The 23,679-nt window shown below is 45.3% G+C and overlaps 1 protein-coding gene across 1 annotated transcript in view; it reads right to left on the bottom strand.

The window, feature by feature from the left end:
• Positions 1-23,679, bottom strand: part of LOC124613093 (RNA-binding protein Raly-like) — a 1,050,615-nt gene that overhangs the window by 167,926 nt on the left and 859,010 nt on the right. The window contains exon 6 of the mRNA XM_047141685.1: positions 4,354-4,544. Coding sequence (XP_046997641.1) covers positions 4,354-4,544 — 191 coding nt within the window. The remainder of the gene's footprint in view (positions 1-4,353; positions 4,545-23,679) is intronic.

Here is a 23,679-nt window from a genome sequence, read left to right on the forward strand (position 1 = left end):
ATAAAGGCAAGCAGTTTACCTTAATTCCATTTGTTTTCCTTCCCAGAGTTATTGGTTCAATTTTGTGATTTTTTAGGTCCGAATTCCAAATCCTTACAATTTTTTCTAGAACACAATTAAACAGTAAAGGTGATAAACCATCATATTGTCTTACACCAGTTTTATTTCAAATGCCTGAGATACTTCTCCCATAAATTTGGCTTTAGATATTGTACCTGTTAGTGTTTCGCGATTTATATTTGCTAATTTTGATTTAAGACCAAATTCTCTAACGACCTTATCTACTGTTTCTCTGTCTATACAATAAAATGCTTTCTTGAAATCACTAAACGACAATATTATTGGTTTCCTGGTTAACATTCTATGGCGAATTATTGACTTTAAGTTAAGAATTTGATCCGCACAGGATCCTCCCAGATATTCTCACAGTTGTTTGTCTAAGGTATGTACCACTCTGTTCAGGAGAATTTCTGATAAAACTTTATATCCACTTGAATATACACGTGTTTTCTATACCTACTGAAGCGCCTTACCGTATTTAAATATATATAGTATTTCCCCTTTATATATTACATATTTACTTATATGCGTTATGTACCCGTAATCGAATGCAACGCTGTGTCATATTTCGAAACAATCAGTGAAGAACTTCCGGTGATTATAGATTTTGAAGACACATTAACCTTTTTTATTTGTATAGCTGTAAATTTTCGTTTGTATAAAATGGTAAAACTATGCAATTTATCCACTGTTAGCTTTAAAATTTGGACACAACTTTGCACTCAAATATACGCGTGTTTTATATACCTACTGAAGTGCCATATCGTATATAAATAAATATAATAGCATAAAGGTGATACACTGGTCGCAAAAATATGATGTTCCTTGTTACATTTCCGATAGTTCTTCACCGATTCCTTTGAAAACTTAACTCAATGTTTCATTCGAATACGCGTGTGTTTTTGTGTATTTGTTCAAATGTGTGTGAAATCTTATGGGACTTAACTGCTAAGGTCATCAGTCCCTAAGCTTACACACTACTTAACCTAAATTATCCTAAGGACAAACACACACACCCATGCCCGAGGGAGGACTCGAACCTCCGCCGGGACCAGCCGCACAGTCCATGACTGTAGCGCCTAAGACCGCTCGGCTAATCCCGCGCGGCTTTTGTGTATTTAATGGAGTACGATATGGTACATAGCTGAATAATTATATATATTACATTTTTATTTATTATATAGGAGACAAGTGTAGATATTTTTGTTGGTGAGTGAGGACAATGTACTGAACAACATTACGCCAGTATTTACGTCATTTGCCGACTAATAAATATAACGACTACAAGTCGTGTGTTATTAAGTTGGGTAGTACCTCCGAGTATGTGTGACAAGAGCAAGCCATTGATGTTTGTTTTCTCCAACCGGGTCAGCGCAGTAGTTACCACATTGGACTCGAATTTGGAAGGACGACGGTTCAAAACGTGTTTGGCCATTCTGATTTATGTTTTCCGTGGTTTCCCTAAATCGCTTAAGGCAAGTGCAGGGATGGTTCCATTCGAAAGGGCACGGCCACTTCTCCAACCTTCCCTAATCCGACTTTGTGCTCCATCTGTAATGTCCTCGTTGTCAACGGAACGTTAAACACTGATCTCCTCCTCGTCGTAATGTTTATTTTCCCCTGGGCAGCAGATCACGTGGGTGGTAGACGATTACTTTATACACTCCTAGAAATGGAAAAAAGAACACATTGACACCGGTGTGTCAGACCCACCATACTTGCTCCGGACACTGTGAGAGGGCTGTACAAGCAATGATCACACGCACGGCACAGCGGACACACCAGGAACCGCGGTGTTGGCCGTCGAATGGCGCTAGCTGCGCAGCATTTGTGCACCGCCACCGTCAGTGTCAGCCAGTTTGCCGTGGCATACGGAGCTCCATCGCAGTCTTAAACACTGGTAGCATGCCGCGACAGCGTGGACGTGAACCGTATGTGCAGTTGACGGACTTTGAGCGAGGGCGTATAGTGGGCATGCGGGAGGCCGGGTGGACGTACCGCCGAATTGCTCAACACGTGGGGCGTGAGGTCTCCACAGTACATCGATGGTGTCGCCAGTGGTCGGCGGAAGGTGCACGTGCCCGTCGACCTGGGACCGGACCGCAGCGACGCACGGATGCACGCCAAGACCGTAGGATCCTACGCAGTGCCGTAGGGGACCGCACCGCCACTTCCCAGCAAATTAGGGACACTGTTGCTCCTGGGGTATCGGCGAGGACCATTCGCAACCGTCTCCATGAAGCTGGGCTACGGTCCCGCACACCGTTAGGCCGTCTTCCGCTTACGCCCCAACATCGTGCAGCCCGCCTCCAGTGGTGTCGCGACAGACGTGAATGGAGGGACGAATGGAGACGTGTCGTCTTCAGTGATGAGTGTCGCTTCTGCCTTGGTCCCAATGATGGTCGTATGCGTGTTTGGCGCCGTGCAGGTGAGCGCCACAATCAGGACTGCATACGACCGAGGCACACAGGGCCAACACCCGGCATCATGGTGTGGGGAGCGATCTCCTACACTGGCCGTACACCACTGGTGATCGTCGAGGGGACACTGAATAGTGCACGGTACATCCAAAACGTCATCGAACCCATCGTTCTACCATTCGTAGACCGGCAAGGGAACTTGCTGTTCCAACGGGACAATGCGCGTCCGCATGTATCCCGTGCCACCCAACGTGCTCTAGAAGGTGTAAGTCAACTACCCTGGCCAGCAAGATCTCCGGATCTGTCCGCCATTGAGCATGTTTGGGACTGGATGAAGCGTCGTCTCACGCGGTCTGCACGTCCAGCACGAACGCTGGTCCAACTGAGGCGCCAGGTGGAAATGGCATGGCAAGCCGTTCCACAGGACTACATCCAGAATCTCTACGATCGTCTCTATGGGAGAATAGCAGCCTGCATTGCTGCGAAAGGTGGATATACACTGTACTAGTGCCGACATTGTGCATGCTCTGTTGCCTGTGTCTATGTGCCTGTGGTTCTGTCAGTGTGATCATGTGATGTATCTGACCCCAGGAATGTGTCAATAAAGTTTCCCCTTCCTGGGACAATGAATTCACGGTGTTCTTATTTCAATTTCCAGGAGTGTACTAACACGCCCCCTCCATATCCGCATCCAGTGACGCCTGTGGGCTGAGGATGACACAGTGGCCTGTTGGTACCGTTGGGCCCTCATGACCTTTTCGGGCGAAGTTAAGTTTCTGACACGTGTCCTTCACTTTGCGCCGCAGTCACGGTCATATACGCTACGGCGATACAGTAGTTCTATAAAAATACGCGCATATTCGAATGCAATGCTGTGCCAGAATTTCAAAGCAATCGGCGATGAACTTTCGGAGATTTATGATTTTGTGCAAATGAACTTTTACGTTTTCAATTACACACAAGATGTCATGCCGACGAGTATTAAATCCGCAACTGGTCGTGGAATAACCGAAACATTCATTTGAAAGACGACTTTAGCATTGACAAAACGACGAAATTGAAACGTACATCGGTGTCGCTGTGTCTACAACCATACAACAAATACGTTCGTGAAATTGGTTTCGTGAAACTGGTGTCAACCTTAGAGAGTCCGCCCCTGGTAGCTGAGAGGTCAGCGCGACGGAATGTCATACCTAACGGCCCGGGTTCGATTCCCGGCTGCGTCGGAGATTTTCTCCGCTCAGGGACTGGGTGTTGTGTTGTCCGTATGATCATCATTTCATCCCCATGGACACGCGTCGGTCTACCTGATGGAAGGCCCTAGCCACATGGCATTTCCATTTTTAACTTAGAGGGTTGCAGAATGGGAAGCGTTAGCGGCGATATACAGAATATGGGTGAAGATATTTGTGTCTGACAAAAATGGTTCAAATGGTTTTGAGCACTATGGGACTTAATTTCTGTGGTCATCAGTCCACTAGAACTTAGAACTACTTAAACCTAACTAACCTAGGGATATCACACACATACATGCCCGAGCCAGGAGTCGAACCTGCGACCGTAGCGGTCACGCGGTTCCAGACTGAATCGCCTAGAACCGCACGGCCATACCGGCCGGCTTGTGTCTGACAGCCCGCGTTGTGGCAGAGTCGTGAGAGAAACTGAAAAGTACACTGGTGTCGCTGTGTCAACAACCGTACAAGAAATACGTTCGTGAAAATGGTTTCACGAAGATAGTGTCGCGACTTGACGGTGACGTGTAAACCAGCCTGAGAGAGTTGCGGAATGGCAAACGTTTGGAGGTGGTTTACAGAATATCGGTGTAGGTGTTGGTGTTAGGCAGTGGTGAGACGGGGAAACAGACGGTACTCACTGTAGGTCTTGAGCTGTCCGACGCCGGCTGTGGGCTGGGACTGCAGCTGCTGCGGCGCCTGCTGGGGGACAGTCTTGCTGTGCTGCGGCGTCGCGACGGCCTTCAGCGTCGGCCTGGCCGGCGGCGCCATCAGCCGCGGCCGCTTCGGCGGAGGCACGATGCGCGGCGGGAACGCCGCGGACGCGTAGTAGCTGCAACACACGGGACGGCGGGCACCATGTCACCACGGTCTGCAGCACTGTGTTATGCTTGTACGATAGTGAAGCTGTCTAAAGAAAAGCGTCGACTTTGGGCAATCTTAAGGAACTACTCAAAGTCTATCTTTTTGGGTGCACAGCTCCCTCTGCATGAACAACAACACCAATTCTTCCTTTCGCATGGGACATATATCTCGAAGTGTGTGTGAACAAACCTTCAAGTTTAAGTATAATTATTTATTTCCTAGCCTTTTCTCCACAGCTTCACCTCACACGTCTTCCTCCCCATACTCTAGACTCTTCTTCCGCCTCCCAATGATCACTTGCTTCACCCCCTCTCTCTGACCGCCTTCCTACCCATTCCCCCTCTCTCTTCTCACCTGTACTTTCCCCTCTCCTTTTTCCACCTCATCACAACCACTCTACACTTTGCACCTGCCTCATATATCTCCCCTTCTCCCCTCTGTCTATTTCCTTCTTCCCTAACTCTATACATCTTCTCCTCTATCTCAATTCCATAAATTATCCGGGAGTAGGTAGTAGGAGTGATTTAAAATGGAATAACCATATACGATTAATCGTCGGTAAAGCAGATACCAGACTCATAGTCATTCGAAGAATCCTAAAGAAATGCAGTCCGAAAACAAAGGATGTAAGTTACAGTATACTTGAATCTTCCTGGCAGATTAAAACTGTGTGCCCGACCGAGACTCGAACTCGGGACCTTTGCTTTTCGCGGGCAAGTGCTCTACCATCTGAGCTACCAAAGCACGACTCACGCCCGGTACTCACAGCTTCACTTCTGCCAGTATCACCGGGCGTGAGTCGTGCTTCGGTAGCTCAGATGGTAGAGCACTTGCCCGCGAAAGGCAAAGGTCCCGAGTTCGAGTCTCGGTCGGGCACACAGTTTTAATCTGCCAGGAAGTTTGATATCAGCGCACACTCCGCTGCAGAGTGAAAATCACATTCTGGAAGCATCCCCCGGGCTGTGGCTAAGCCATGTCTCCGCTATATCCTTTCTTTCAGGAGTGCTAGTTTTGCAAGGTTCGCAGGAGAGCTTCTGTAAAGTTTGGAAGGTAGGAGACGAGATACTGGCAGAAGTAAAGCTGTGAGTACCGGGCGTGAGTCGTGCTTCGGTAGCTCAGATGGTACAGCACTTGCCCGCGAAAGGCAAAGGTCCCGAGTTCGAGTCTCGGTCGGGCACACAGTTTTAATCTGCCAGGAAGTTTCATAGCGCACACTCCGCTGCAGAGTGAAAATCTCAATCTGGCTACAGTATACTTGTTCGCCCACTACTTGAATACTGCTGGCCAGTGTGGGATCCGTACCAGATAGGGTTGATAGAGGAGATCCAACTGAGAGCAGCGCTCTTCATTACAGGATCATTTAGTAATCGCGAAATCGTTTCGGAGATGATAGATAAACTGCAGTGGAAGACTCTGCAAAAGAGACGTTCAGTAGTTCGGTACGGGCTTTTGTTGAAGTTCCGAGAACATACTGTTGTGGACTGGCAAGACAGCCAATCCACAGTGACGGGTAGCCGAAAGGCACGCGTTTAAGCTCGCGCAGGCTGGCGTGAGGTCTGGAACAGTTAAAGGAGTTGAGTCTAGTAAAAAAGGTACATAGCTGCTGGAATACTTAACTTTAATCCATAATTGGTGAACATCGGCTCCTGACGGTACATGCATCACAAGATAAATAGCAAATGATAATGGCGCCTTGCTAGGTCGTAGCTAATGACGTAGCTGATGGCTATGCTAACTATCGTCTCGGCAAATGAGAACGTAATTTGTCAGTGAACCATCGCTAGCAAAGTCGGCTGTACAACTGGGACGAGTGCTAGGAAGTCTCTCTAGACCTGCCGTGTGGCGGCGCTCGGTCTGCAATCACTGATAGTGGCGACACGCGGGTCCGACGTATACTAGCGGACCGCGGCCGATTCAAAGGCTACCACCTAGCAAGTGTGGTGTCTGGCGGTGACACCACACATACCTTCACCATGAGTTCAGCAGTATATTGCTCCCTCCCACGTATATTTCGCGAAGAGACCATGAGGATAAAATCAGAGAGATTAGAGCCCACACAGAAACAGACCGACAATCTTTCTTTCCACGAGCAATACGAGACGGGAATACAAGGGAGAACCGATAGAGGTACTCAAGGTACTCTCCGCCACACACCGTCAGGTGGCTTGCGGAGTATGGATGTGGATTTAGATGTAGAACCTGCTCCAGCCACGCTCATCACCACACGTAACCCCTGAAAAACAGTTCGATAAAGCAAGCCAATACTGCTCCCTTAACAATCCTGTCATGTAGTTCACACTGTATATCACATGCTAGAAAATCGTGTATTGCCCCTGATATACAGGCTGATATGCAAAGCAGATCGATAGTACTTCAACACAACACACCCACGATGCAGGGCAGCCTGCATTTCGGAGCCATGCAAAACATCGATTTCGCTTGCCGATACTGTTCCCACTCAACCTGATTGTCATTCAGTGTAGCTTATATTCCAGGAGCTGGGAAAATGTTTTTGCTACTATCTCTGCTCCTTTTGGAGGTAGCAGATTATAAATCCCAAGCGAGGCCTGCTATATCTGTGCCAAATCGATGCAGCAGTTTTGGAGGCTATACTGGACATGCAGTCTGCTTTATATATACACTACTGTCCTTCAAAATTGCTACACCAAGAAGAAATGCAGACGATAAACGGGTATTCATTGGAGATATATATAATACTAGAACTGACGTGTGATTACATTTTCACGCAATTTGGGTGCGTAGATGCTGAGAAATCAGTACCGAGAACAACCACCTCTGGCCGTAATAACGGCGTTGATACGCCTGTGCATTGAGCCAAACAGAGCTTGATGGCGTGTACAAGTAAAGCTGTACATGCAGCTTCCACACGATACCACAGTTCATCAAGAGAAGTGACTGGCGTATTGGCACGAGCCAGTTGCTCGGCCACCATTGACCAGAGGTTTTCAATTGGTGAGATTTCTGGAGAATGTGCTGACCAGGGCAGCAGTCCAACATTTTCTGTATCCAGAAAGGCCCGTACAGGACCTGCAACATGCGGTAGTGTGTTATCCTGTTGAAATGTAGGGTTTCGCAGGGATCGAATGAAGGGTAGAGCCACATGTCGTAACACATCTGAAATGTAGCGTCCACTGTTCAAAGTGCCGTCAATGCGAACAAGAGGTGACCGAGACGTCTAACCAATGGCGCCCTCACGCCGGGTGATACCCCAGTATGGCGATGACGAATACACGCTTCCAATGTGCTTCCAATGTGCGTTCACCTCGATGTCGCAAATCGCGGATGCGACCATCACGATGCTGTAAACAGAACCTGGATACAACCGAAAAAATTACGATTTGCCATTCGTGCACCCAGGTCCGTCGTTGATTACACCATAGCAGGCGCTCCTGTCGGTGATGCAGCGTCAAGGTTAACCGCAGCCATGGTCCCCGAGCTGATAGTCCATGCTGCTGCAAACATCGTCGAACTGTTCGTGCAGATGATTGTTGTCTTGCCATCTGTTGACTCAGGGATCGAGGCGTGGCTGCATGATCCGTTACATCCAAGCGAATAAGATGCCTGTCATCTCGACAGCTAGTGATACGAGGTCGTTGGGATCCAGCACGGCATTCCGTATTACCCTCCTGAACCAACTGATTCCATATTCTGTTAACAGTCATTGGATCTCGACCAACGCCAGTTGAGTCATCAGTCTTCTGATTGGTTTAATGTGGCACACCAGGAATACCTCTTCTAATACTTATTCATATCCAGCAAACAGAAAGCATTACCATGTTCGTTAGCAAAATTGCTACATCACGAAAATGACGTGCTACAGCCGCGAAATTTAATCGGCAGGAAGAAGATGCTGTGATACGCAAAATTATTAGCTTTTCAGAGCATTCACACAAGGTTGGCTCCGGTGGCGACACCTACAAGCGCTGATATGAGGAAAGTTTCCAACCGATTTCTCATACACAAACAGCAGTTGACCGACGTTGCCTGGTGAAACGTTGTTGTGATGCCTTGTGTAAGGAGGAGAAATGCGTACCATCACGTTTCCGACTCCGATAAAGGTCGGATTGTAGCCTATTGGATTGCGGTTTATCGTTTCTCGACATTGCTGCTCGCGTTGGTCGAGATCCAATGACTGTTAGCAGAATATGGAATCGGTGGGTTCAGAGGGTAATACGGAACGCCGTGCTTGATCCCAACGGCCTAGTATCACTAGCACTCGAGATGACAGGCATCTTATCCGCATGGCTATAGCAGATCGTGCAGCCACGTCTCGATCCCTGAGTCAACAGAAGTTTGCAAGACAACAACCGTCTGCACGAACAGTTCGACGACGTTTGCAGCATCATGGACTATCAGCTCGGAGACCATGGCTGCGGTTACCCTTGACGCTACATCACCGACAGGAGCGCCTGGGATGGTGTACTCAACGACGAACCTGGGTGCACGAATGGCAAAACGTCATTTTTTCGGATGAATCCAGTGTATGTTTACAGCATTATGATGGTCTAATCCGTGTTTGGCGACGTCGTGGTGAACTCACATTCTAAGCGTGTATTCGTCATCGCCATACTGGCGTAGCACCGAGCGTGATGGTATGGGGTGCCACTGGGTACACGTCTCAATCACCTCTAGTTCGTATTGACGGCACTTTGAACAGTAACGTTACACTTCAGATGTGTTACGACGTGTGGCTCTACCTTTTATTCGATCCCTGCGAAACCCTACATTTCAGCAGGATAATGCACGACCATATGTTGCAAGTCCTGTACGGGCCTTTCTGGATACAGAAAATGTTGGACTGCTGCCCTGACCAGCACATTCTCCAGATTTCTCACCAAATGTAAAAGTCTTGTCAATGGTGGCCGAGCAACTGGCTCGTCACAACACGTCAGTCATTACTCTTGATGAACTCTGGTATCGCGTTATGGGTGCATGGGTAGCTGTACCTGTACACTCCATCCAAGGTCTGTTTGACTCAATGCCCAGGCGTATCAAGGCCGTTATTACGCCTAGAGGTTGTTGTTCTGGGTACTGATTTCTCAGGATCTGTTCACCCAAATTGCGTGAAAATGTAATCACATGTTAGTTCTAGTATAATATATTTGTCCAATGAATACCCGTTGATCATCTGCATTTCTTCTTAGTGTGGCAATTTTAATGGTCAGTAGTGTAGATTTTGTATGAGTTAATGTAGAGATAATGTTTCTTTCGTATTTGTGTGATGGCCCACGATCGATTTCGATAAGGAGCTATTCTGACAATGTGGCAACGGGTGTAGTGGGCGCTATTGACGATCACCGACGGCTAGAGGGCGGCAGACACCCTGGACTACATTGTCGATACTGCATTAATTCAATTATTAAAATTGTATTCACTTCTTTACCTGAAGCCCGAATGTTAACTTTAAAAATTTGTGAAATGTCAGACCAGTAACTGTTGGTGAATTATTGTATGTAATAGACTTATACACAGTTCAGTTTCGAGTTTAATTAATATGGCTGTATTTAATTTGACACTTGCTAATAGCATTAACATTAGCTAATCAAATTTAAAATGACTATTCTCATATCTCAATGTAAGGTATTTGGAGTTTAAACTAATAATTAAATGACAAAAAGTGTTCTACGCATAGAACAGCATCGGAAATGTCCTAATATCTCTGAGATTTAATACTTCGAAGACTTAGACTGATTGAAACTTCCTGGCAGATTAAAACTGTGTGCCGGACCGAGATTCGAACTCGGGACCTTTGCCTTTCGCGGGAAAGTGCTCTACCAGTGACGCCCGCGAAAGGCTAAGGTCCCAAGTTCGAGTTTCGGTCCGGCACACAGTTTTAATCTGCCAGAAAGTTTCGCATCAGCTCACACTCCGCTGCAGAGTGAAAATCTCACTGTGGAAACATCCGCCAGGCTGTGGCTAAGCCATGTCTCCGCAGTATCCTTTCTTTTAGGAGTGCTAGTCCTGCAAGTTTCGTAAGAGAGCTGCTGTAAAGTTTGGAAGGTTGGAGACGAGATACTGGCGGAAGTACAGCTGTGAGGACGGCGCGTGTGTCGTGCTTGGGTAGCTCAGTTGGTAGAGCACTTGTCCGCGAAAGACAAAGGTCCCGAGTTCGACTTTCGGTCCGGCACAAAGTTTTAATCTGCCAGGAAGTTTCATATCAGCACACACTCCGCTGCGGAGTGAAAATCTCATTCTGATTATTTGCGCTTCTGAACGCTAATGAAGTTTCACAAACAGTTAATATTTGTCTAATTTGGCGAGGTTAAATCCGTCTTCTTTCGTAAAAATAGCATCAAGTTTTGCTAAGTTTATGTGCACTCTCTGTCCTCTCTCGCACACTGCAGGCATGTGCAGATCACGGATCTGCTGGCCACAAAAAGGTGTCCACCGACAGTATGAGTATTGTCACATGCCCTCAGTCCGTGTCACACAGTGAACAATTTTAGAGAAACAACTCAGAACATTGCCAGCAAATCTGGTGACAAACTGCACGCCACCACCTTTCCTCCTCCTGTGGAGCAAATACCTGTGGCGAAATTTTCTTCCGCCGTAAGGATTTGGCTGAACACCTCGAGCAAAGCGCTACGGCAGAGGTGTGCATTAACCAACTCGGAAACACAGACGATTTAGATCTGTGAGAAATCGTATGGTTGCCCAAGCATGTTACGTCAAGAGCAACCTCAAAAATTCTAAACACTGTTCGAGGAATTATGGTAAAATTCGTTGGGCATTTTAAAGTGATCAATAACGAGACACATGAGTGTAGACACGACTTTATTTCCTACGTATCCTACAAGGTCATTAAGCATTCATAAAATGGCACTTGCGATTAATTGAACTATTTAACGAATCGAGTTATCTATCTCAAAGATAGGGGCAACAACTATCTGTCCCACGGGAGAAATCTGTCTACCTTAGGTAAGAGCAGTCAGGCCACTGCTGTCGCGTAATACACCTTCAGGCTCGAGAAAATTTCGTTTAAAGTAAGTAAACGTAGTTACACAGAAGGAGCTGACAAGGTAAAGATTTCATCTAACTGCAAAAACCGTTAGCACAAGAGGAGCTTTCTGCATAGACTTTGCACAAAGTGTCAGACGTAACATCCGTTTAACTAAGATAATTCAGCTAATGAGGCAAGCAGTTAGCAGGAGCCGCAGCGCCGCGCAGAATGAAAAGCAACGATGAATGCGGCAATTAAGCTTCGAAATGAAAACGTTGTAAGCGTAATCTCCTCCACAGTGAGAAACGCAAAGCGAAGTGGAAAGACCAAAGTACGTGAAACAGTCATCACGGTACTACGTAATCCTGTTTTTTTCCGAGCCTACAGTGATAAACGTCACAGACCCGTTTAAATGGCGTTCTACTAGCTTCAAAAAGTGCTCCTCTTCATTCTAAAAATGGCATATACAAACATGAAGGCAGTAAACTTGACAGTATTGAGGAAAGGCAGGTTTTCTTATCTTTTAAACGAAAAGGCATTAGGAATCTCTGACTGTACAGCATATTTTTTTAACAATATGATAAATTTGGTTCTACTACAATGTAACTTGTCGCCGAATCCCAGTCGCTAACACTACAAAACCGCTCCTCATTTTACGGATGAAATTCGCTACTTTTCACAGAAACGATACGTAATATACGAAGCGTATTTTTTAAGTAAGTACTGTTTTGAAATTAAAAAAGGACGTGCTAAGATATCTCGATAATTTTATTTTTTACATGAAAGCCTGTACCTTCACCTACTTTTCTACACAATTTCCGTCAATATTGGGGCACTTGTCATAACGTTGTACCAGTTTTCGAATACCCTCCTCATAGAAGTCTGCCTCCTGACTTGTTAACCACCATTGTTTTGACTTCGTCGGTAGTCACCGGGTGCAAGATCGGGGCTGTATGGAGGATGATCTAGAGTTTCCCATCGAAATGACGTGATGAGATCTTTGGTTTGATTCACTACATGTAGACGGGCATTGTTTTGCAGCAAAACGATGCCCTTACTCAACTTGCCACGTCTTTTGTTCTGAATTGAACGGCGCAGATTGTGCAATGTCTTACAGTAAGCTGCTGCATTGATTGTCTCATTATGAGGCAGAAATTCCACAAACAATACTCCTTTTCTGTACCAAAAAATTGTGCAAATGATTTTCTGGGCAGAACTTGTTTGCTTAAACTTCACTTTTCTGGGTGAATGTGAATGCCATTCCATGGACTGTTGCTTTGATTCTGGTGTGATCTAGGCCACTCATGTTTCATCGCCCGCAACAATTTGGCTTAAGAAATCATCACCATCGTTGTGGTACCGCTCACGGAAAGTCAATGCATTGTCTAAATGTTTGGTTTTGTGAACATCCCTCAAAATTTTCGGTATCCAACGTGTGCACAATTTTTGGTAATTCAAGTGCTCGGTCACAATAACATACAAAACACTACAAGAAACATTAGGAAAGTCATCCTGCAAGGATGAAATCGTAAAGCGTCTGTTTTGTCTCATCTTATTGTCCACTTCCTGCACCAAACTTTCATTAACGACCGAAGGACGCCCACTCCTTTGTTCATCATGCACATTTGTGGGGCCATCTTTAAATGCTCTCACCCACTTTCTTACCATTCCATCACTCACAATGTTTTCTCCGTAAACTGCACAGATCTCCCGATGAATATCGATCGCTTTTAGGCCTTTAGCACTAAGAAATCTTATAACAGCCCACACTTCACAGTCGGCGGGACTCACGATTATCGGAGGCATCTTAAACACTCAGTACACAACGTAAACAAGGAAGAATCAGACTGTAATGGCGTCAGTGCGCAGACTATAGATGTAGGTACCCAGTGCGCATGTGCAGAATGCCAACCGAAGCGCTGCGGCCGCGGTGTGGCAAAACGGTACTTACTTAAAAAAACACGCTTCGTACAATCAATGGAATCATAACGAGAGTTCTGGACTCTTGTTTACGTTAAGGAAAGTCAGCATGTACCAAAAATATATTAAAATTCCCATCGACCCGCCGCCACACATCTTCCATATGGTAGTATTGGTACACTGCAACAGTTAGGGAGCTTGAGACATAGCAACGTAATACAGCCAAGGGCTTCTTCTACTGTGCAATACCACAAAACAAAACGAACACAAAGCTGAGGAGCTTGCCTACCATTCTCGTTCCAATATTCCACTAGCACCAAATTAGCGGCATCACCTTTTATCCTATTACCATAAATATGTATTCTAAGAAACTTCAAATGTATCTCATCTTCAGGATGATGTAATCTTTGGATGGTCGTTGATACGCAAGCGGTTATACTACACGAAAATCATGTAGCAGTATATTCAAGATGTAATTTATTTGAATCATTAATAATCATTTCTTTTGTATTTTCCGTTACACCAGATACAGAACCAATAGGCCTCGAAACAGCTATAAACAATTTAACTCCCAAATGTCTACTCAATGTCTCAGTGTTTCCTTTAGATCCAGCTGTAGTACATTACGTGACGTTCAAAGCGTTGTGGTTTTAAAGTAACATGGGCACATTATTTGAAAACTAAAAAAATGCAGCAATGGATAAAAATATTATGTCCGGTAATTTATTGCTTGTGAGCTTAGAATGAATTGTGTAAATCCTTATTTTGAAACTGGAACGAAATCAGTTGCACCTGTTACTATAACTAAATTTTTATCCTTTGTAAAACATCGAGTGGATACTTGAGAATTACGTGTTTGTAACTGAAGCTAAAGTGAGACAATGTTTTTGCTGATAAAACCATGTGTTTCTGAACATGTCGTTTGTGTGAAGTGACGAAAGATCATACTGCATCGGTTCCTGTAAGAGGTCGTGGTATACCTATTAAGTATCACATCACTTAATGTACAACTAAGGAAGGCCTAGCCAGAGTCCAAGTGCTTATTGGCTTTTTGGATCCTTGCTTACATTAAGTGGAATCTCTATATAAAAGAAATATGTGAAAAGAGAGAGGCATACGCAGATGAGTTGGCACATCATTGCTGTATACTGTCTATGAAAGTATATGACCTTTGCTGTATTATCCTGCTATGTCTCAGGTCCTCATGCTGTTGCAGTGTGGCATGTCTACAAAGCTAGCATATCGAAGGTGCGTGAGGGCGGCCGATTGGATATCCTTTGTACTTATAGACTCCTTTTAATGTACCATATTATATTTCTGCATCATGAATTCCAAAAACAGGGAATATGCGAAACCTACCATTATATCCTGAAAGCAGTCGATCAAGGCAGTCAAAGAAGGAAGTGGTTATTGACTTCCAAATAGCATTGAGCCGTGGCTGGCTCGCGTCATGCCTTGTTTTTTTAACACTGGTTGCAGTTCGGTGGGGTCTTATTTCTTCTGCAGTTACCGCCATAACGTTGCTGTCTTCTCTCCGTGAGTGGCAGCAGCAGCGTCTATCGATACTAGTACTGCTGTACTATCTTTGGTGTTGCGGATATATTTTCTGGGTGTGCTGTGTGTGGAGTCGTTCAGTTGTGGCAGAGCAGCGAGGAAGTCTCCGTGGCGCGTGGTCAGGCCAGAGCCGCAGGCGGCGTGCACGCGCGGTTTGAGTTGTGAGGCGCTTCTTGCAAGGGTTACGAAGTTTCTCCCCCACCGTTCCTGGACACTATAGTTGAGTGCTCACTTAACCGATTATCGAGCCTCAACTGCTATCACATCTCTTCGTTTGATCCTGGTTGTCGCTTTCTGGGAGATCCCGGGAGCAACATGGTGTGCATTGAAGTCGGCTAGAATTGCCGCCGTCTTCCTGTGTGGTGTTCATTTAATTCAGTCCTTCATTAATGAAGAGTACCAGCGGTATCTTCTGCCTTGTGGCCGTTGGCGTTCCAGTGACCTGCCCTGGTCATTGACGTAGTTTTTGGCAGTTTATTTTCCTCGTCGTGTTTAGTTCGACAGCTGAGGTGTTGCTCGTAGTTTTGGATGTTTATTCGAACTTGGCTGGATTGGTCAGTATCCAGAACATTGTGTTATTGACATCTTGTTGTAGTTTTGCTGGTTGGATGGAGCAGAACTGATCTTGTTGGTTGGTTCTTCGGCTGGCGTTTGGTTGAGTTACCTTCCGATTAAGAGGTTGTCGGTCTGGCTGTCTGTGTCACCTAAACGTGCGTTAGTGTTACCTTCCCAGGCCGATCCTTGGAACCTTCTGAGCGCCGCTCCTAGTGATTTCCGTTTAGTTTTAAGTACCCTGTGTGGCCTTTAGCCGAGTTTTAGCTTATTAAAATTGCAAGGCTTTTCTTCTTAGGCCTTACGCCGTAAAAAAAAAAAATGTTTCTTATTTGATATGTGGCCTTCAGCCGAGTTTCAGCCTTTCAAAATTAAAATAGAAAATTAATGTGCCTAAGCCTTTAGCCGTAAATTTGTTTCCAGCTTAAATTAAAAATGGGAACTTTCTTTGTCTGGGCTTTAAGCTATGAGATTGTTTGGATTTCGTATGTGGCCTTCAGCTGAGTTTTAAGTGAAGTATTTTAGGGTAAAGCCTTTAGCCTATTTTAGTTGAAATTTAGAAGCTCTTCTCTTTAGGCCATAAGCTGTAAAATTGTTTTGAGCATGGTATGTGGCCTTCAGCTTACTTTTAATCTCTCTAAAATTAAAAATTCAAAATTCTTGTCTTGCCCTTAAGTCATAACATTGTTATTCCTTAGTATCAGGCCTTCAGCCGAGTTTTACATGAAATATTTTAAGATAAGGCCTTAAGCCTTTTCAAACTGAAGGTTCTTCTTAGGCATTAGGCCATTTAATTGTTTTGTTGATATACGGCCTTCAGGCGAGTTCTGTGGGAAAAATTTAAGCTAAGGCTTTCAGCCTACATATATTGAAGATAAAAATTTATTTCAAAAGAAGTGAAACCTCCAGAAGAACTCCTGTACCTCTATTCCTTGCTTAGGCCTTGTACCTTGGATTTTCGATGTGGCCTTCAGCCGATCTAAATTAAATCAAAAGAGGTCTTTCGTTAAAACCTTGAGAGTTTTTGATTCTTGCTTGTTTGATTGTCATTTTTAAGAAATAAAGTTTATATGTTGAGTGCAACTGACAGTAATTTTGACCCCTTTCCACAAATACAACCTCATCCAAAAGCATCTGATTCGTTACTATATCAACAGTTACGCATAAAAGTGCGGTTTCACAGGATATCACAGGAATCTGTGACTAGATTGAGGATTTCGCAGCATGGAGGACGCACACGTTATTTTGGATGGTGAGTAATAAACGCAAGTATAAGGAACTTCATGCCGGCAACAGCTTTACTTCTTCCAGTGCGTCATCTCTCCAAAGCTGAGATTACGGTTCAGAGTTGTGTTCACGTTGCTCAGTTACTAGGCCACTTGGCCGCCAAACGCATGGTGCCAGATTCGAGTCCCAGCCTGACACACAGTTTTAATCTGCTAGCAAACGTTAATGTACACTATCTAGAACAATAAACTAAGTTGCAGAATTTGAGACACCAGAAGAATTTTATATAAACGTAGGCTAGAATTTTCCTGCATCTTTGCCCAAATATGCATTCGACATATACAGAATGAGTCACTAACTGTTGCCACTTAGAACAATTTCTAAATTATGATAGCAGCTAAAAAGTTTGTGGGACAAATTTTGCATGGAGCAACGGGGCCCATAATATGACGTTGGTTTTTTGTTGCTAGGTGGGGTCGCGTCTTCTGAAGGTCAACTTTGTTCTTTTTAAATGGGATGCTGCAGTTTGGTACTCATTTTCTGATTGCGGCTATCGAGACGAATCCAATGATGTGTAACAGTAAGGTCTTTGAAGGTCAACGAAGGTCGAAAAGGTGGCATGAACGTCCATTTACAGCAGGTGTTCGAAGTGATGACCATTGGTATCAATGCAGTACTACAATCTTCTTATCATGTATTGAGTGGTATTCCTTACCACTTCGGTACTTACCGAAGCACTTGCTCTGACGGTTATCTCTCGTATATTGGGCAATTAGTAAATATTCACCGAATAAGGTGTATTCATCTAACGTGCCATTCACATGTAAGCACCATTAGACGGTTTCGCAACACAGCACCAATAGGAACGGAGAGACTTGTGTCGTCGAATGAAGCGAATGTGAATGATATATTCCTTCGAAGAATAAGTCGATATGCTTCTCATTTACGGAGAAAGCCAACGAAATTCAGTGAGAGCTAGAGACTTATATGCTGAAAGATATCCTCAGCGTACTCGCCCTACACGTCGTACACATAAATATGTGTATGTTAAATTGAGAACAACTGGATCTTTAACGCATCGGAAACATATCCGGCAAAGGAAAGTTACTAACGAGGTAACGGAAAATGGTATTCTTCCCACTGTGGTTCGAGATCATTGTGTTAGTTCGCTTCAAATCGCAAGGAAATCTGGCATGAGCCAGAGTAGTGTTGTTCGTGTTCTGCATCGCAATAAATATCATCCTTACCATATCAGTCTCCACCAAGAACTAACTGGTACGGATTGTATGCGTCGCACTGAATTCAGCCGATGGGCTCAACATCTGATTCAGAGGGATGACGCATTTATAAATCTGATTTATTTACTGACGCGGCCACATTCACGAAATATGGAAATATTAATTTGCATATTATGCATTATTGGGCAACTGAAAATCCATTTTGGCTGCGGCAAGTTGCACACCAAAAACCGTTGTTGGTGAATTTATGGTGTGGGATTCTGGAGGACAGAATTATAGGCCCCTATTTCATCGAACGAAATCTTAATGGTAGGAAGTACACCACATTTCTGCAAGAAACATTAGGTCTATTATTGGAAGAAATACCGTGAGAAGCAAGGAACAGAATGTGGAATCAACACGAAGGGTGTCCGGCACATTTTTCGCTGATGGCTAGAAATGAGTTGCAGTGACAGTTCCCATACCGTTGGATTGGACGCGGAGGAGATGTGACGCTGCTGGCCCGTTCGCCAGACTTGACAGTTACTTGGAGACATTTCACATGGAACCAGTGCCAGGTGATTCATCGGGCCAGTCAATGTGCGATAACGTGCCTGATTGTTCATCAATCCAAGAACCTACAAGTATAATTGCAGCCCAGTAAACACGGCTATTGTCCGCTTAGAAAACTGGAGTGCCTACATCATATTCACCACTAAAATGTGAAAGAAAGGGGAACATTCCGTAACTTAGACTGCTGACGTAGATACATGGTTCGTGTTCATTGTAACTTGAGGAAATGGGCCCAAGTAACGCTACGAATACGTCCCCACATCACTGGGCCTCCAACACATTCAGTGACGTACATCATCTGTAAGAAGGGATAACTGCGACTGGTTGTACCACACTATACGCCACCAGTCAGCTAGTGCCAAACTTCTATATTATTTATTCATTAAAAATATGCAGCTTAACGTCCAGCTGGGAGCAATGACCTTTTGCGAAGTACCTAACTCCGAATGCCTACTACATGTGCGCTCGGAAACTAACTGAACCGGACCTCACTCTCTGATTGCTACAGGTTCCATTTGAATTGGCGGCAATTGTCATTGACAATGTGAGTCACTCGTCTCCGATCCCGGTAAGTTATGATATTTTTACGATCTCTGTTCTTACACTATGTTACATGGCTGCGAGTAACGCTTCATTTCTTGTAACACGCTGGGCAATCACGAGCAAATCGGTCTTCTTCCTTCACAGTATGGTCAGAGACATGTCCTTTCTGCCATTATCTGATGCCTCCAAATCGACAAATCTTACTGTGCTGATTCTACACTCCTGGAAATTGAAATAAGAACACCGTGAATTCATTGTCCCAGGAAGGGGAAACTTTATTGACACATTCCTGGGGTCAGATACATCACATGATCACACTGACAGAACCACAGGCACGTAGACACAGGCAACAGAGCATGCACAATGTCGGCACTAGTACAGTGTATATCCACCTTTCGCAGCAATGCAGGCTGCTATTCTCCCATGGAGACGATCGAAGAGATGCTGGATGTAGTCCTGTGGAACGGCTTGCCATGCCATTTCCACCTCGCGCCTCAGTTGGACTAGCGTTCGTGCTGGACGTGCAGACCGCGTGAGACGACGCTTCATCCAGTCCCAAACAGGCTAAATGGGGGACAGATCCGGAGATCTTGCTGGCCAGGGTAGTTGACTTACACCTTCTAGAGCACGTTGGGTGGCACGGGATACATGCGGACGTGCATTGTCCTGTTGGAACAGCAAGTTCCCTTGCCGGTCTAGGAATGGTAGAACGATGGGTTCGATGACGGTTTGGATGTACCGTGCACTATTCAGTGTCCCCTTGATGATCACCAGTGGTGTACGGCCAGTGTAGGAGATCGCTCCCCACACCATGATGCCGGGTGTTGGCCCTGTGTGCCTCGGTCGTCTGCAGTCCTGATTGTGGCGCTCACCTGCACGGCGCCAAACACGCATACGACCATCATTGGCACCAAGGCAGAAGCGACTCTCATCGCTGAAGACGACACGTCTCCATTCGTCCCTCCATTCACGCCTGTCGCGACACCACTGGAGGCGGGCTGCACGATGTTGGGGCGTGTGCGGAAGACGGCCTAACGGTGTGCGGGACCGTAGCCCAGCTTCATGGAGACGGTTGCGAATGGTCCTCGCCGATACCCCAGGAGCAACAGTGTCCCTAATTTGCTGGGAAGTGGCGGTGCGGTCCCCTATGGCACTGCGTAGGATCCTACGGTCTTGGCGTGCATCCGTGCGTCGCTGCGGTCCGGTCCCAGGTCGACGGGCACGTGCACCTTCCGCCGACCACTGGCGACAACATCGATGTACTGTGAAGACCTCACGCCCCACGTGTTGAGCAATTCGGCGGTACGTCCACCCGGCCTCCCGCATGCCCACTATACGCCCTCGCTCAAAGTCCGTCAACTGCACATACGGTTCGCGTCCACCCTGTCGCGGCATGATACCAGTGTTAAAGACTGCGATGGAGCTCCGTATGCCACGGCAAACTGGCTGACACTGACGGCGGCGGTGCACAAATGCTGCGCAGCTAGCGCCATTCGACGGCCAACACTGCGGTTCCTGGTGTGTCCGCTGTGCCGTGCGTGTGATCATTGCTTGTACAGCCCTCTCGCAGTGTCCGGAGCAAGTATGGTGGGTCTGACACACCGGTGTCAATGTGTTCTTTTTTCCATTTCCATGAGTGTATATAACCGACTGGCTCGCACATAGCACCTCAAATCCATGACTCACGTCAACTGTGCATTGTTACATGATCCCCTTGCAGCAGTTCTACACCATTTACAACAGTCTTCCAAACAACCAATAACCTCTTCTAAGTGAATGTGTTTTGTCCGGTAAGATCTTCCAGTGAAGTGAAAATATCCCCGAATGAACTCTGAAATTTTGTTAGTGGAGTTAATTTTTTCTTTCAGGTAGTCCCTACAAACCATCATTTTGTTACCCAGCATATATCGAGTGTTCAAAATTTCAGTGAGCAGAAGGACAGATATGATTACGGAAATACCAAAAAATATATTTTGATCAGGAACTAGGAGTTGAAAATGCTTACTGAGTGAGTATTGAATACTTAGGAGAACAATGGGTGTGATTGAGAATTCAATGTTTTTAGTCCTTTGTTGTATTGTTGTTTTGATCAGGACAACAATAATTCAAAATCAACCACATTAACTTTAACGTAGACCTAGTAACAGTATGGCCTGCGTTAAATGGAAAACGTCTGTCGTGTTCTGTATGTGTGCCTGTTGCAAGAAACATTGCAATTAATTCGTCCACTGAGTCTGAAGGTGTTTAACAGACGTCGGTTTTCATGTGGTACCAGAGGAAGAATGTAATGGGGTGTATGTCGTGCAGTTCTGTCTATGATGCACTGCCTCACAAAAAACTGGAGCACTTATGTGCGAAGGAGGACACGATATGAAGCTTCACGAATTGAAAGGGTACGCGATGTTATTCCAGTGCTTACAAAATCAAGTCAAATTTATAAAAAATTGGCAATATGAGCCCACTTTAGGGCGTCATAAAGCCATTATATCCTCTCCTGAGCAAAGCTGGCCCTGGTACGCAGTTGACGAACGACATAGTTGGTCCATCACATGTTCTGTCAAGGACACATGTGGGTATATTGTTGTGCATGGGAGTACGGCAACATCACGTAGACAACTTTAGCACCTGACTAAACTGTAAAATGAAAGACTTTCCTTAGAATACTTTTCTTTTTAAAAAGATAAAATGTGAATGGTATTTAGCTTGTGTGGTTGCGGACGTGGTAGGGGGGAAGGGGGGGGGGGGGGGTAAAATAAATGACGAAGGAATTCGTGGTTCATCGACGAAAGTGCTACCCACAACTTCATCTCTGATAAGAAAGCTATCTATTCACGCTGAGGGTAGACACTTGTTACAAAACATACTTCGCTACTCTCTATTGCGGCACTTACTTGACCTGCACGCGGCAACCCCATTTAAAATTAACCAAGTTAAAATTTGTGCGCTGTACTTCCTGTTCATAAATAACTTGATAGCAACACTCCTCACGTCTGCAATGACAGAAATTGGAAGACTTCAAGCTGTTAATGCTTTGTGTCATAATAATGATAACACTGTGTTCAGAACTATAGTAGCCCTTACGCAGTTATTGCTGCGTCGTGCTGTCAATTAATTCATTTATCTGTTTCGAAGCGATTAATGAAGTAATTTCTGGACTACTGCAGATATTATCTACAGCTCTGAGAAGACACTTTCTTGAGATACTTAGCGTTTGTTACGTATGTGTCTCAATTTTATCATCAGCGGTACACAGGACAACGCAGGGGGTACTGGGCGAACTATGTGAGGAACCTGTAACCTCCACCGCATTTATGCTGCTAACCGAGAAAAAGTTATTGCTGATAACTTACATAAACAGTAGTAGAGCCTTCAAAATTGTGATAATAGACATCATCTTTTGAAAATAATTTAGTTTCGTGACTGAAACAGAATCGAATCATTCAGTTTTTAGCTCTCAGAAAACTTCATTTTACCCGCAAGTGGCGAACCACTGTAATAATGGCTAACTGGGCACGTGCAAATCTCATGAAGCTAATGTAAGGATAAGTCATGAAAGAACAAAGTGATTGTCGTGAAACAGGTTGGCTTCGAAGAACTACTGAAGGTAATATGTATAATTACTGGAAGTTGTACATCACACGTATTCCAAATTCTGGAAGCAAACTGTTCATGACTCTGCAAGGCAATATTCAGAGTGCGGCTCTGCGATAGTAAAATTATAGCTTGACTTGAAATTGCCTACATGTTACGCGGAAGCAACTCGGTCTCACTATAGTGTAGCTGTCGGTGACTCAAGTACTGCGACCTCAATTAATGGCAGCGCCAGACGCCGTCTCCTGCAATTGTTGGATGGCTCGAAAATTTTCTCTCTAAATGCACTAAATCAGCTCACAGCTGAAGCTGGTGAAGATGATGGAGCAGCAGCAGTGCTCCAAGATGGGAGGTAGAAGCCAAGATATGAATCTGGCTAACAAGCGAAAAGAAGTGATTCCTGTGAGAGAGCATCTCACAAAGAAACCTCACTTTGCTGCAATTTTCGACACATGCTGAATTTGATTGTCTGGACTCTGGATCATCTGAGCTCTGCCCCTCAGTGAGTGTGGGTCCCCTTCTCTGGACTATGTTTTACTGGATTAAGCAATGATTTCTTTCCTACCGTTCTCCTCTGAAGAAAAGTCATTCCTCGCTGGTCCTGTTTCTCTCTTCGGCCAATGATACAGCTTCCTCCTGCCACTGTCATGTTTCTCTGTTACTCTGGAAACAGTTTAGATGAACCAATATCCGTAGGTCTTGCGTCTTTAAACAAAGTCTTTGGAAAAGCTACACGTTCGACAGTGTCTCACGGTTCGGATCTGCAAGACAGCGATCTCCAGTAACTGTCCATTAAGTCAACTTTCTACAATCTGCTGGAAAACTGTCTTTCGCTAAAAATTCCACTCATTTCCGTGGAGGTCCGGGTGCTGAGGCGTGTCACAAAGGTTCATGCTATCCCTGGACACGGCAATGACTGCCTCCCCGCAAAGGCCTACTGAGGACTCAGCAGGATCCCTGACTGT

Source organism: Schistocerca americana, chromosome 4 (genome assembly GCF_021461395.2).
Source record: "Schistocerca americana isolate TAMUIC-IGC-003095 chromosome 4, iqSchAmer2.1, whole genome shotgun sequence".
NCBI classification, from domain to species: Eukaryota; Metazoa; Arthropoda; class Insecta; order Orthoptera; family Acrididae; genus Schistocerca; species Schistocerca americana.